This window comes from Schistocerca piceifrons, chromosome 2 (genome assembly GCF_021461385.2).
Source record: "Schistocerca piceifrons isolate TAMUIC-IGC-003096 chromosome 2, iqSchPice1.1, whole genome shotgun sequence".
NCBI lineage: Eukaryota > Metazoa > Arthropoda > Insecta > Orthoptera > Acrididae > Schistocerca > Schistocerca piceifrons.
The window spans coordinates 477,981,881-477,996,688 of NC_060139.1; the positions used below are offsets into that span (position 1 = coordinate 477,981,881).

Genomic DNA, 14,808 nt, shown 5'->3' on the forward strand with positions numbered 1-14,808 from the left:
TTAGATGAAAAGAAGTAGAAATTACAAGCATTGGCCAAATGACTCAGAAGATACAAAGAAAGTGAAAATAGAAGGAAACAAAACAAAACATTCAACACAAACCAAAAGAAATTTTACCAGACAATAGAAAACACACACATTAAAATAGACAATCCACCAAACATAACAGACATGGAACACTTCTGGAGCAACATATGGTCGAACCCAGTACAGCATAACAGGCATGCACAGTGGATGCAAGCAGAAACAGACATACAAGGTGCGGCTAGAAAAAAACCGGACTGATGCTGGAAAAAACATTTATTTACAATTTCATGTTATCTCCTTCAATGTACTCTCCTCCTCGGTCTCTACACCGCTCCATACGAATTTTCCACTGTTCATAGCAATGCTGCAGATCATTTTCGGTAAGTCCATACATTACTTCCGTCGCTTTTTCTTTTACTGCTTCAACAGTCTCAAATCTAGTTCCTTTCAAAGCTGACTTGACTTTAGGGAAAAGAAAAAAGTCACAGGGGGCCAAATCAGGTGAGTAGGGTGGATGATCTAAGATGGGAATGTTGTGTTTTGCCAAAAACGTCTTCACTGACAACGCACTGTGAGCTGGGGCATTGTCTTGGTGAAGGATCCATGACTTTTTTCTCCACAAATCGTTCCGTTTTCTCCGTACTCGCTGACGTAGGGTAGCCAGGACGCTAATGTAGTAATGCTGATTCACTGTTTGTCCCTCTGGTACCCAATCAATGTGCACAATCCCTTTGATGTCAAAAAAAAACAATCATCATTGCCTTGAATTTCGATTTTGACATTCGTGCTTTTTTTTGTCGTGGAGAACCAGGAGTTTTCCAATGCATCGATTGGCGTTTAGTTTCGGGATCGTAAGTAAAAAAACACGATTTATCGCAAGTAATAACATTTTGTAAGAAGGTGGGATCACTTTCAATGTTTTCCAGGATGTCAGAACAAATCATTCTTCGGCGTTCCTTCTGTTCAATTGTGAGACACTTTGGAACCATTTTTGAACACACTTTGTTCATGTTGAAACTTTCATGAAGAATCTGCCTAACACTTTCCTTGTCAACTCCTGTTAACTCAGACACTGCTCTGATTGTTAAACGGCGATCTTGTCGAACAAGTTTACCGATTTTTTTCAATGTTTGCATCAGTTTTTGCTGACAATGGTCTTCCAGTGCGAGTGTCATCACTGGTGTCTTCGCGGCCATCTTTAAATCGTTTAAACCACTCAAGCACTTGTGTTCGCGATAAACAATCATCGCCGTACACTTGTTGTAACATTACAAACGTTTCACTTGCAGATTTTCCTAGTTTGAAACAAAATTTGATGTTAACACGCTGTTCTTTCTGTACACTCAACATTTTCCGACGCACAGACAAAACGTCAACTACTTAAAACAGACGCCACGGGCAGACTGATTGCAGGAGGCAGATGAAACTCGAGCAGTAGGCGGAGCGAGAGTCACGTGACAGGCTGCGCGACTTTCAGCCTTATTGCATTCGTTTTATTGTTTCACCAGTACTAGTCCGGTTTTTTTCTAGCCACACCTTGTATACAAGATGATACCACAAATGCCTGAAGTGATAATTTTCCAACATGAAGTCACCCGAGCAATTAATTCTACTCACAATTGGAAAGCCCCTGGAAAAGATGAAATAGCAAATTTCTTGCTAAAGAAGTTCACTTCAACACATTCACATCTAACGTATTTAACAGTTACATTGCAGACCCATACACATTCCCTGATACACTTACACATGGAATAACTTATCTGAAACCTAAAGATCAAGCAGACACAGCAAACCCATCTAAATATCGCCCCATAACATGCTTACCAACAATATACAAAATATTAACTTCAGTCATTACACAGAAATTAATGACACATACAACACAGAACAAACTTATAAATGAAGAACAAAAAGGCTGTTGCAAAGGAGCACAAGGATGTAAAGAGCAACTGATAACAGATGCAGAGGTGACATATCAAGCTAAAACTAAATAAAGGTCGGTACACTACGCATACATTGATTACCAAAAAGCTTTTGATAGTGTACCCCACTCATGGTTACTACAAATATTGGAAATATACAAAGTAGATCCTAAATTGATACAGTTCCTAAACATAGTAATGAAAAATTGGAAAACCACACTTAATATCCAAACAAATTCAAATAATATCATATCACAGCCAATACAGATTAAGTGTGGAATATACCAAGGAGACTCATTAAGTCCTTTCTGGTTCTGCCTTGCTCTGAACCCACTATCCAACATGCTAAATAATACAAATTATGGATACAAGATCACACATTTGCTATACATGGATGATCTAAAACTACTGGCAGCAACAAATCAACAACTCAGCCAATTACTAAAGATAACAGAAGTATTCAGCAATGATATAAATATGGCTTTTGGGACAGACAAATGTAAGAAAAATAGCATAGTCAAGGGGAAACACACTAAACAAGAAGATTACATATTGGATAACCACAGCGACTGCATAGAAGCGATGGAAAAAACAGATGCCTGTAAATATCTAGGATACAGACAAAAAATAGGAATAGATAATAGTAATATTAAAGAAGAACTAAAAGAAAAATGTAGACAAAGACTTACAAAAATACTGAAAACAGAATTGACAGCAAGAAACAAGACAAAAGCTATAAATACTTATTCTATACCAATATTGACCTACTCATTTGAAGTAGTGAAATGGAGTAACACAGATCTAGAAGCACTCAATACACTTACACGATCACAATACCACAAATATAGAATACATCACATACATTCAGCAACAGAAAGATTCACATTAAGCAGGAAGGAAGGAGGAAGGGGATTTATCGACATTAAAAACCTACATTACGGACAGGTAGACAATTTAAGAAAATTCTTTATAGAATGAGCAGAAACTAGCAAAATACACAAAGCAATCACTCATATAAATACATCGGCTACACCACTGCAGTTTCATAACCACTTCTACAACCCTTTAGATCACATAACATCAACAGATATGAAGAAAGTAAATTGGAAAAAGAAAACACTACATGGCAAGCACCCGTATCATCTAACACAGCCACACATCGATCAAGACGCATCAAACACATGGCTAAGAAAAGGCAATATATACAGTGAGACGGAAGGATTCATGATTGCAATGCAGGATCAAACAATAAACACCAGATATTACAGCAAGCATAATAAAGATCCCAATACTACAACAGATAAATCCAGACTTTGCAAACAACAAATAGAAACAGTAGATCACACCACAAGTGTATGTACAATACTAGCAAATACAGAATACCCCAGAAGACATGGCAATGCAGCAAAAATAATACATCAACAACTTGCCATACAACATAAACTAATAAAACAATACGTTCCCACATACAAGTATGCACCAGAAAATGTACTGGAGAATGATGAATACAAATTATACTGGAAGAGAACCATTATAACAGATAAAACAACGCCACATAACAAACCTGACATCATACTCACCAATAAAAAGAAAAAATTAACACAACTAATCGAAATATCCATACCCAATACAACAAATATTCAGAAGAAAACAGGAGAAAAAATTGAAAAATACATCCAACTGGCTGAGGAATTCAAGGACATGTGGCATCAGGATAAAGTTGACATTATACCAGTTATACTTTCAACTACAGGAGTCATACCACGCAATATCCACCAGTACATGAACGCAATACAGCTACATCCAAACGTATATATACAACTGCAGAAATCTGTAATTATTGATACACGTTCAGTTACCCGAAAGTTCCTAAATGCAATGTAACATATACCGTACAGTTAAAAGGAAGTCACGCTTGATCAAGGTCCGTGTCACTTTCCGTTTTTAACCAGACATAACGTCTGAGACAGGAAAGAGAAATAACAATAATAATAGTATCATTAGTTGTGGTGTTAGTGGTAGTGATTGTAGTAGTAGTAGTAGTACATCAGCAGCAGCTGTTGTAGTAATACATATACTACATCAGCTAATTCTGTTTATATATCATCAGACAAGCTAATGGAGTTGGCCACAAGTAAGTCTTTCAGGCTTCCTCTTAGGCTGGACTTAATTTTTAGCTAAACTTTTTATTGTTGCTAAAATTATTGAAAATATTTGTTCCTGAATAGTGGACCACTTTTTGGGCTAAAGTGCCATTAAGTCTGTGTGTTGGTAGTTATTGTTCCAAATACTGGGTTTCAAACTGAGCTGTTTGTTGGATAAAGGGATATATTATTTACAATAAATTTCATGAAAGAGTAGATACTTGGAGAAGTGGTAGTTAGTAAACCCAAAATATGATACTAAGCTGATGGGGAAAAAAATGATAATGGAGAAAAATTGCAGTGCCGAAAATAATTAATGTAGAGTAATTCAATTTTGGGAATGTATTTGTCTAGCTAACATATTTAAGTAATTGGATACATAAAAAATCTACTCACCAAATGGTGGCAGAACACACACATAAAGAATCATTGTAATTGGCAAGCTTTCGGAGCCAATGGCTCCTTCTTCAGGCAGAAAAGTTGAAGGGGAAGGAAGAGGGGTGAAGGAAAAGGACTGGAGAGGTCTAGGAAAAGGGGTAGATTTTGGGAAAGTCACCCAGAACCGGTTCATGGGGGGGGGGGGGGGGGGGGGGGGGGGGGTTATCCGTATGGGGTTAGAAGGAAAAGCTGATTGTTGGGGATTGCAATGGACGAGATTTGAAAACCTGATGAGAGCTTGAAGGTGGAAGACAGCATAAGATGCAGACAGAGATTACTGCTTAAACATCATGCATGAGTTAATAAGAGTGAGAAGCTAAGTGCCTTGTATGTAACAGAGGTGGGAGTGGGGTGATGAAAAATAGACGGGAAAGACAATGAAAGATGTAGAAAACTAAAACAGAGTGAAGCAAAGAATAGTTACAGTGAAGAAATACTGAGATGGAAGAAATTAGCATAAATTAAGGCCAGGTGGGTGGTGAGAACCTAGGACATGTTGTAGTGTTACTTCCCACCTGGAGTTCCGAGAAACGGGTGTCTCAGGGAAGAATCCAGATGGCATGTGTAGTGAAACAGGTGCCGAGGTCACAGATGTCATGTTGTAGAGCATGCTCTGCAACAGAATATTGCGAGTTGCCAGTATACACACTCTGCCGATGCCCATTCATCCTAATTGATAATTTGGTGGTATTACACCGATGTAGAAAGCCAAACAGTGTTACACAACAGCTGGTATACGACGTGTCATGTCTGAAGTCGCTCTCCCTATGATAGTATATGTTTTGCCTGGTACAGGGCTATTATATGTCGTGGTAGGAGGGTGCATAGGGCGAGTCTTGCAGCAGGGATAGTCGCACAGGTAGGAGCTATAGGATAGGGAGATGGGTGCAGAAGGAGCATAGGGTCTGACAAGGATATTGCAGAGATTGGGAGTGCAACAAAAGCTATTCTAGGTGTGGTGGACAAAATCACAGACAGAATGGATCTTATTTCCGGGCATGATTGTAGAAAATAAAACCCTTGTCAAAGTTGGTGCTTGATACATTCAAGACCAGGATAATATTGGGTGACAAGTGGTGTGGTCCAGAGTTGCTTTTTGAGGGATCAGCAGTACTATGATTGGATGTGATGGCCTGAGAAATCTGCTTTTTAACTAGGCTGGTGGGGTTATTACGTACAGTGAAGGCTGAGGTGAGAATGGTGGTTTATTGCTGTAAAGATTCTGCATCCGAACAAATACATTTGCTTCAGATCCCAAGGCTATATGGGAGGGAACGTTTGACGTGGAAATGATGGCAACTGTCAAAATGTAAGTACTGTTGTTGGTGGGTTTAATGGGGACGGAAGTGTGTAGCTGGTCTTCGGTGAGGATGAGATCAACATCAAGGAAAGTGGCTGGAATTCGGGACAGGACCGTACAAAATTTAATTGGGAGAAGGTATTCAGAGATTCAAGGAATTTTAGCAGGTCAGCCTCACCATGAGTCCATATGGTAAAGATGTCATGAATGTATCCAAACCAAACCATGAATCCTAGGAAAGCCCCCTCCAAGCGACCCATGAGAAAGTTGGCATAGGAAGGAGCCATCCTGGTTCCCATGATCTGTTTGTATGTCTGCCCCCTCAAAGGCGAAGTAGTAGTTGTTAAGTATAAAGCTAATTAAGGTGAGTAGGAAGGATGTCATAGGATTGGAATCAGGTGGGCACTGACTGAGGAAGCTTTCAGTAGCAGACAGACTGTGAACATGGAGGATGTTGGTAGAGAGGGAGGTGGCATCAATGGTGACAAGCAAGGTGTGTGGTGGGAGTGGGACGGGCATGGATTTCAGATGATCTAGGAAGTGGTTGGTATCTTTGATGTAGGATGGGAGTCTTTGTACTATTGATTGAAGGTGTTGATCAACTATGGCAGATATATGTTCAGTGGGTGCTTTGAAGCCAGCAAGTATAGGATGGCCAGGATGATTGGGTTTGTGGATTTAGGAAGAAGGTGTGTGGTTTGGGTGGGGTGAGAAATTCTAGGGATTGAGGTGTTAGTCCTTGTGAGGGGCATGAGGGATGGGATCTTGGTGGAAGATGCTGTATGGAGAGGTGTCAGACAGCTGGCATAGACCTTCACTAACATACTCCTTTCGGTGAAGTACCACAGTAGTAGATCCTTTGTCTGCTGGGAGGATAATGATGGAGTCATCAGCTTTTAGGGAACATAGAGCCTGGAGTTCTGCAGAGGACAGGTTAGGGTCATGGTGTAGGGACCTGAGGTAGGTCATGAAGCAATGCTGGATGTAAGGAATTATTTGGAAGGCTTGTAAGGGATGATTTTGAGGTAGTGGTGGTGGATCAAGTTGGGATTGTGGTCTGAACTGTTCAAGGAAGGGTTCACTGCCAGGTTTGCTGTTGGAAAGGTTTTGGGATTGGGTACAAAGTGATATTTCCAATGGACATTACATGTGAAGGGAAGTACGTCCTTCACAAAAGTAGCATGATCAAACGCAGGTTTAGGGCTGACAGTGAGGCCCGTAGATAATATAAATAATTCAGTAGAGGAGAGTGCTTCAGATGAGAGGCTAAGGCACTGTACTGTTGTGACTGGTTCTTGAGATTATGGGTTTTTCTTGATCTGGGAGGCTGTGGTGAAGGCTGTGGGATGTTAAGGTTGGCCAAGCTCAGTGTGTAGGAGAGGAGTGGTGGTTGATGGTGTGGCTGTTTATGGAGCTGTCCCTCTGCCACTGACATCTGGCATCTATAAAACAAAATGCATGTACATTTGCATGCTTGCATTCAACATTCTGGCAGTGACAAAGGTTATTAATGTACCAGCATTTCAGATTTGCAATGGCTTATCCCCCCACTTACATTAACCTTTAATCTTGCAGTGTTAATTACTGAAATATAACAATGAAAACAATCAATTATTGACACTATTATGTAATAGGATGGATAAAAAATGTATTCAACAAGTGGCGGTAGAACACATACATTAAGGATGGTGTTTCATTCCCTACTTCACTTGGTCTGTCAGTACAGAGACGGTTAATGCTGTTTTTGGATGACACTGGAGTTGTCTTCCAATGATATCCAACATGTGCTTGATTGGAGACTGTTCTGATAACCGAGCAGGACCACGCAACATGTCAACACACTGTAGAGCATGTTGGGTTGCAACGTCGGCTTGTGGGCGAGCATTATTCTGTTAGGAAACACCCCTTAGAATGCTTTTTATGAATGGCAGCACAACAGGTCAAATCACCAAATTGACATACATATTTGCTGTCAGGATGTGTGAGATAACCACGACATTATTCCTGCTGTCATACGAAATTGCAGCCCAGACCATAACTCTAAATGTAGGTCCAATGTTTTGGCACACAGACAAGTTGGCTGCAGGCCCTCAGCTGTCCTGCTCCTAACATGCGGTCTTCACTGACACTGAGACAACACAGCTTTTTTGCTTCTCACCACCAATGTTGCAAATGGCAGTGGTTTAGGTTCAGTGGAATGCATGCTATTGAATGTCTGGCTCCCAGCCGTCCTTGGAGTAACTGATTTGTAGCAATTCATTGGTCACTGCAGTGCCAAGTGCTGCTCAAATTCCTGCTGCAGATGCAGTACAATGTCCATAGTCATATGCCAAATGTGATGGTCTCTCTGTAGTACCACGTGGCTGTCCAGAGCCAGGTCTCCTTGTAGCCGTACATTCTTGTGACCACCACTGCCAGCAGTTGTGCACAGTGGCTACTTTTCACCAAATCTTTCTGCAATATCACAAAAGGAACATCCGGCTTCTCATAACACTATTACGTGACCTCTTTCGAACTCAGTGAAGTGTTGGTAATGGCATCTTTGTTGCCTTAAAGGTATTCTTGACTAATATCAACTCACCATATCAATCTCATGACTGTTACAGTTTGTATGTAAAGCAAACCTGATTTGCATCGCCATAGTGGTGCTACTGGCACCATTCTTATGCGACTGGCGTGAAATGTGTTTAGATATCATCTTTCAAATGTAGGTATACACCAATCAACTTTTGTTTTTGTCACACAACTTCTTCTTGATGTCGCAATTTTCTTTTTCCATCAGTGTATATGACATAATAGAATGAAAGTAAGAGAAGTGTTTCAACTTTTTAACTTTTGGGTGCCTATTTCTGAGAACCAACATAAGGTTTAAGGTTAGTGTTCGTGAATGCCTTTTATAAGGGTATCACCACTTGATTCTTTGTGATATAGGTTTTTTGCAATGTTATTTAAATATTTGTTTAGTACAAATTAAATAAATTTTATATTTTGTGTTTTGTTTTATATTGTCTTTGAAGTAGGGGATTAGTCTGTGTAGTGGGGATCTTTTTCTGCTGCTGTTTTGTGGAAAAAAAAGTGCAGGTAATAGGCTTAGGCTTACACATATTTAGAATTGATTGCAGTTTGCAGATGTCTTACTTTTCTTTGACTCTATTGGGTTGCAGACATAGCTGTGGTGATTACAGTTACCCTGTAGGGAACAAGCTATGGTGTAATTTTGCCTGGGCTATATGCTGTTACATACAGTGTAATACACAACCAATTGCTCAGTCATTCTCTCTCTCTCTCTCTCTCTCTCTCTCTCTCTCTCTCTCTTCGTAGATGTTTTGTGTTCCTAGCTATAATGAGTGCAATATCCTTACCTCAAGTTATACTATTGTCTGCTTCACTTCTACGTACAGCCACACCTACACTGAGCTTTGTATCAATGTTTGTGACATTGTATGCAGCCACTGCTCGGTTATCAATACTTGTAACGTGCTGTAACACACAAAAACAGCTCTCTGCGGCTATGTTGATACAGATGAAAGAAAACATTGTTTTTGATCAGCTACGACTAAATGCCACTTGTAGCATCAGTGTTTATTTTCTTCCCTACTTGGTGCTGGGGAATATTGTATGTGTGTTTTGTTACAGTGTGTAAAAAATAATGATGTAGACAAGAAATCATATTTTCAAACTTGTACTCTGAAGCAGAGGAGTGCCTCTGAAATTTATGTAGTGCCAACTACAAAAATACTAGAGTGAAAACAGGATTCAATACCAACAATGACTGTGCCGCTTAGCATGAGCCACAGTGACGCGGAGAAGAAACTGAGGTTGATTGGCTATTCCATGGAGTGCTGTGTGCACGACGACCATGTATGTTAAATTAACAGGAAGGTCAGCGTTGGCCGAATATTGATGTTTTATTGAAAACAGAATCGATTTTCGATCACAATTGTGCTTCTCAGTTTTGGTTATTGATAACTTGATACCAGTGTCTGAGTTTAATTTTTATACCACAGTATTGAAGATGTGATCGAAAATCGATTCTGCTATCAATAAAACATCAGTATTACGGCCAACACTGACCTTCCTTTTAATTTTAATAGAAACTGAGGTGCCTGCTAATGAAGTAAGTTCCACAGTCTGGCTGTAGACAGGCCAGTCAGCCCCAACTGACCAACTACAGTGTTATCCTTTGCCAGTGGCATCACTGGATGCGGTATGGATGGGCATGTGGTCAGCACGCCACTCTCCTGGTCGTTGTCATGTTTTTGACCTGTTACTACTTGGTCAAGTATCTCCTCAGTTGGCCTGATGAGGCTGAGTGCACCTCGTTCCAGTCCTCCCACCGAGGAAAAATCTCTGGCAGAACTGGGAATTCAAATGGGTCCACTGCATGGCAGTCAGCTGCACTGACCACTCACTAAGGAGGCGTTCTGTGTTAACTCAGGGCAAATACAAAAAATGAAAAAAGGAAGAGAACAAGAGGTCTTGCAGTGCTACTGAATGATTATATAAACCAAAGTAGTTTGAATTTGAATCTTTACATTTATTGTATGATATTCAGAAACTTAAGGAACCAAGAGCCGCATTTGAAAAGAAGGTAAACAAGATTATGCTTGGTAATGTTGATTTGTATTCTGTACAGTGAGATTCAACTGAAATTATTTTACCTGGTACAGTTCCTTGTGAGCTTACAAAATTGTGTGAAGATTCATCATGAATTTATTCGAATGTTTGTGAAGTCCTTTGTGTTATGTTTAGAAATGCAGTTAGACATGAAGGAGCAGCATCTCTAAGCCCCTGAGATCATGACAACTGCCTGAAGGCAATACAAATTGCAGCCTATTTTGTGTGCTGTAATAGCCGCTTGCAAATTGTGGAGATACACTGCTGTCATAGTTATAGTACGTGCCTTCTCAGGTTGTTATTCAAGAGGCAGAAAACTGTAATTCTAAAATTTGCTCCCACTAGCAACAGGGCACTGTAAGACACTTTGCTTCCCATGGATTGATCCAACACAACGGAGAAAGTGGAATGCCCAGCTGGACACACTTCCTTTTTCAAGGCACTCACCTTCAGGTGCCAACATCTGAAAATTTGACTGCAGATTCTCCAAGATATACCAGCAGATGAAACAGGAGACACTGCAGATCAAGAAAAACTGGTGATAAAGGTGGTGGGAGGGGGAACACAACACATTAAACGAGGCAACAGTAATGTTACAGAGTGTTTTGTGAAAATACCTCTCTCATGTTCCTTGGAATGGACAGTGACATTCCACTGTTTTGTTGAAAATGATGATTCGTTTTTATTGCACGCTATTTGTTTATCTATGAACAATAGAAAAATATGTTTCAGTTCTATTAATGTAACCAAATTAACTTTACGTAATCCGTCAACCAAAACTTCACAGACTGCAGGAACTACTTGAGATAGCTTTAAAATGTGGAATAACTATGCAAGGCCTTGATAAAAAAATTGTGTTGCCATAAGTGAAGAATAACAGGAAGTCATTGTCTCACAGGAATTGCTTTTCTGAAACTTGTGTCTTTCTTTGGGGTAAGCAGCTCTGTCTTTGCTAAAATTTCAAAATCCTAGCAGCATCTTCCAAATTCAGCTAGTAGAGCATGTCATTTCTGACGAGAGCGCTGTACTGTGTTTTCCTTCACCAACAAAGCCTAAGTCTTTGCCTTCTTATATTGTCAAGTTCTACTGGTGCAGCACCACTGCACTTCTTTGCTGCTCGTAGCACAGGTTTTGATGCAGATATGCTGTGTGAAATGTCTGCTACCAGTTCAGCATTGTAAACACTGCAATTATATATGCAGAAATATTTGTTGCTAGTGTGGACGGGGATGCAAACAATGAGTATAGTTTCAAACGTGTTGCAGACTTCACTGAAAACAATGTTGAGAAATGTTTTCAACACTGTTTAAATGTAGCTTCGTGCTGTGCTCGACATGTATACAGTTGGAAAGTACTATCATAGTTATATGTCAGAACACAACACTAGCAGATAAGTTTTGTTGCAAAATTATGTCTCAGCCTGTGTCAGTTTTAAAAATGTCTCTTGTGCTAGTATTTTCTCAGTACAATTTAATTACTTCTGTTATTTTTCTATACAGTTCTATTTGGAAAGTTAGCAAGGTGTTACTCTCGTATCTGTTAGCTTGCAATGGTTTTGTTTATTCTTGAGACTAATTATTGATTAAAAACCTTTATATTTTTCCTTATTTTATCACAAAGGTAAATTAGCTTTAGCATACTTTCTTATTGCCATTTTACATAGTTGTCTTTTATGATTTTGCACCTTTGTATACACATGTTAACAGTTTGCAATAAAATTGATTGATTATAATTAATATTGTATTGGTCACCTTTAATTCACTCATTCTTAATATATTTTTTCATAACAGTATTTTTCATCTGTCTGGTACTGATTTCTTTCTCAGTTTAAAGAAACCATTTGTTCCTTGTTGACTATTCATCCCTTGTCCAGAATCTGTGTTGGACTGGGTAATATACCTGGTGCTGATGAGCGAACTGAATAGTTATAAGTCATTATTGATCTAAGAATGCTCTTTTTTGTGGCAAAATCCTTTCACTGATGCAGCATCCACCCTAAGATACATACTTTTGTGAAATAAGATATTCATTATTTGCTATTTTTCTCTAAATTAATGCTAAAACAGGTACCAATATTTTGCATCATTCTTAGAAAGTTTAATTTCAAGAATTGTTTCTTCATTCACAGCTAACACAAACAACTGCCGAAGCTCATCTCAAAGAAAAACAGATGGAGAAACTGCAGTCAGCTATGAAACACTTAAAACGGAGAAATTGAAAACTATTATTTCTGCCGTCAGATGATTCTTGCTCTACAGAAATAAGTTATCACCAGCAGGTCTGAAAGACATCATGGTGTGATAAATAATTCATGAACGGAGACACTACAACTAAGTGTAGTGGTTATTGCTAAGGAGAACTGATGTTTTGTTCCACAGCTCAGACAATGAAACACTTAATCAGCATGTAGAAGGTTGTCTGTATAGAAGCTAATTGCTGTAAAACTGAAGCCTTCAGAAATTTTTAAGGAATGCACTCTTTGTGGATTTGTGTCATACTGTTTAAGAAGGCTGCCTGATAGTGTTTAGTGTGAGTGAAAATAAGTGACTTAATAATAAAAAATCTCATATAAGATGTGAAACAAATACTAACAAAGAGATAGAGGGGCTGGCCAGTACTTACCTCAGCTCAGTACAGCCGATAGATACACATAAAACAGAACTGAAAATTTACATTCCTAGCTTTCGGAACTTTGTTCCTTCATCAGGGAGGAGAGAGGGGAAAAAAGGGAAGAAGGGAAAGTGGATTCAGTTACTCACAACCCAGGTTATGAAGCAACAGGGAAAGGTAAACAGGGAGGGTAGCAAGGATGGAGGCATGGTTGTCAGAGGGAAGCCAAAGATATTCTACTGTAAGTACTGTGCCAGCTTCAAACCAAAGAGGATGCATACAGAAGTAAAGTATAAAGATAAACACAACTATGTGGATGAAAAGATGCGTGAATGGCTAAAGAGGAAAGGGAAAGAGGAGAAGACTGAAGAGTGAATGGGAGTGAGGTTGTTTAACGTAGGTTCAGTCCAGGGGGATGGCGGGATGAAAGGATGTGTTGGAGTGCAAGTTCCCATCTCCGCAGTTCAGAGGGACTGGTGTTGGGTGGGAGAAGCCAAATGGCACATACGGTGTAGCAGGTTCCTAGGTCCCTAGAATTATGCTGGAGGGCATGCTCCGCTACTAGGTATTGGGCATCTCCTAGGCGGACAGTTCGTCTGTGTCCGTTCATTCGCTCAGCCAGTTTGGTTGTTGTCATGCCGATGTAAAAGGCTGTGCAGTGCAGGCACGTCAGTTGATAAATGACATGTGTAGTTTCACACGTAGCCCTGCCTTGAATTGTGTATGTTTTACCAGTCGCGGGGCTGGAGTAGGTGGTTGTGGGCGGATGCATGGGGCAGGTTTTGCAGCGGGGTCGGTTACAGGGGTAGGAACCGCTGGGTAGAGAAGGTAGTCTGGGAATATTGTAGGGTTTAACAAGGATGTTACGGAGGTTAGGGGGGCGACGAAAGGCAACTCTGGGTGGTGTGGGGAGAATTTTGTCAAGGGATGATCTCATTTCAGGGGTTGACTTGAGAAAGTCATATCCCTGGCGGAGTAATTTGTTGATGTTTTCGAGGCCAGGATAATATTGGGTGACAAGGGGGATGCTTCTGTGTGGTCTGGGGGTAGGAACATTGTTGTTGGACGGGGAGGAATGTATTGCTCGGGAAATCTGTTTGTGGACAAGGTCTGCAGGATAGTTGCGGGAGAGGAAAGCACTGGTCAGGTTATTGGTGTAGCTGTTGAGGGATTCGTCACTGGAGCAGATACGTTTGCCACGAATACCTAGACTGTAGGGAAGGGAGCGTTTGATGTGGAAAGGATGGCAGCTATCAAAGTGAAGGTACTGTTGTTTGTTTGTGGGTTTGATATGGACAGAGGTGTGGATGTGAGCTTCAACAAGATGAAGGTCAACATCCAGGAAGGTGGCTTGGGTTTTGGAGAAGGACCAGGTGAAATCCAGATTCGAAAAGGAGTTGAGGTTATGGAGGAAATTAAGGAGTGTTTCTTCACCATGAGTCCAGACCACAAAGATGTCATCTATAAACCTATACCAGGCCAGGGGAAGCAGCTGTTGGGTCTTCAGGAAAGCCTCCTCCATGCGGCCCATGAAGAGGTTGGCATAGGAGGGAGCCATCCTGGTTCCCATGGCCGTTCCCCTGATTTGTTTGTAGGTCTGGCCTTCAAAAGTGAAGTAATTATGGGTGAGGATGAAGTTCGTAAGTGTGATAAGGAACGAGGTTTTTGGAAGATCTTCGGGTGGGCGTTGGGAGAGGTAGTGCTCAAGGGCAGAGAGACCATGGGTATGTGGGATGTTTGTGTAAAGGGA

The 14,808-nt window shown here is 40.4% G+C and overlaps 1 protein-coding gene across 2 annotated transcripts in view; it reads left to right on the forward strand.

The window, feature by feature from the left end:
• LOC124776555 (protein chibby homolog 1) overlaps nucleotides 1-13,004 on the forward strand; it is a 56,127-nt gene extending 43,123 nt beyond the window's left edge. For both annotated transcript variants that reach the window (XM_047251594.1, XM_047251591.1), the window contains one exon: nucleotides 12,577-13,004. In XM_047251594.1, coding sequence (XP_047107550.1) covers nucleotides 12,577-12,666 — 90 coding nt within the window. In that variant the 3' untranslated portion in view covers nucleotides 12,667-13,004. The remainder of the gene's footprint in view (nucleotides 1-12,576) is intronic.
• The last annotated feature ends 1,804 nt before the right edge of the window (nucleotides 13,005-14,808 follow it).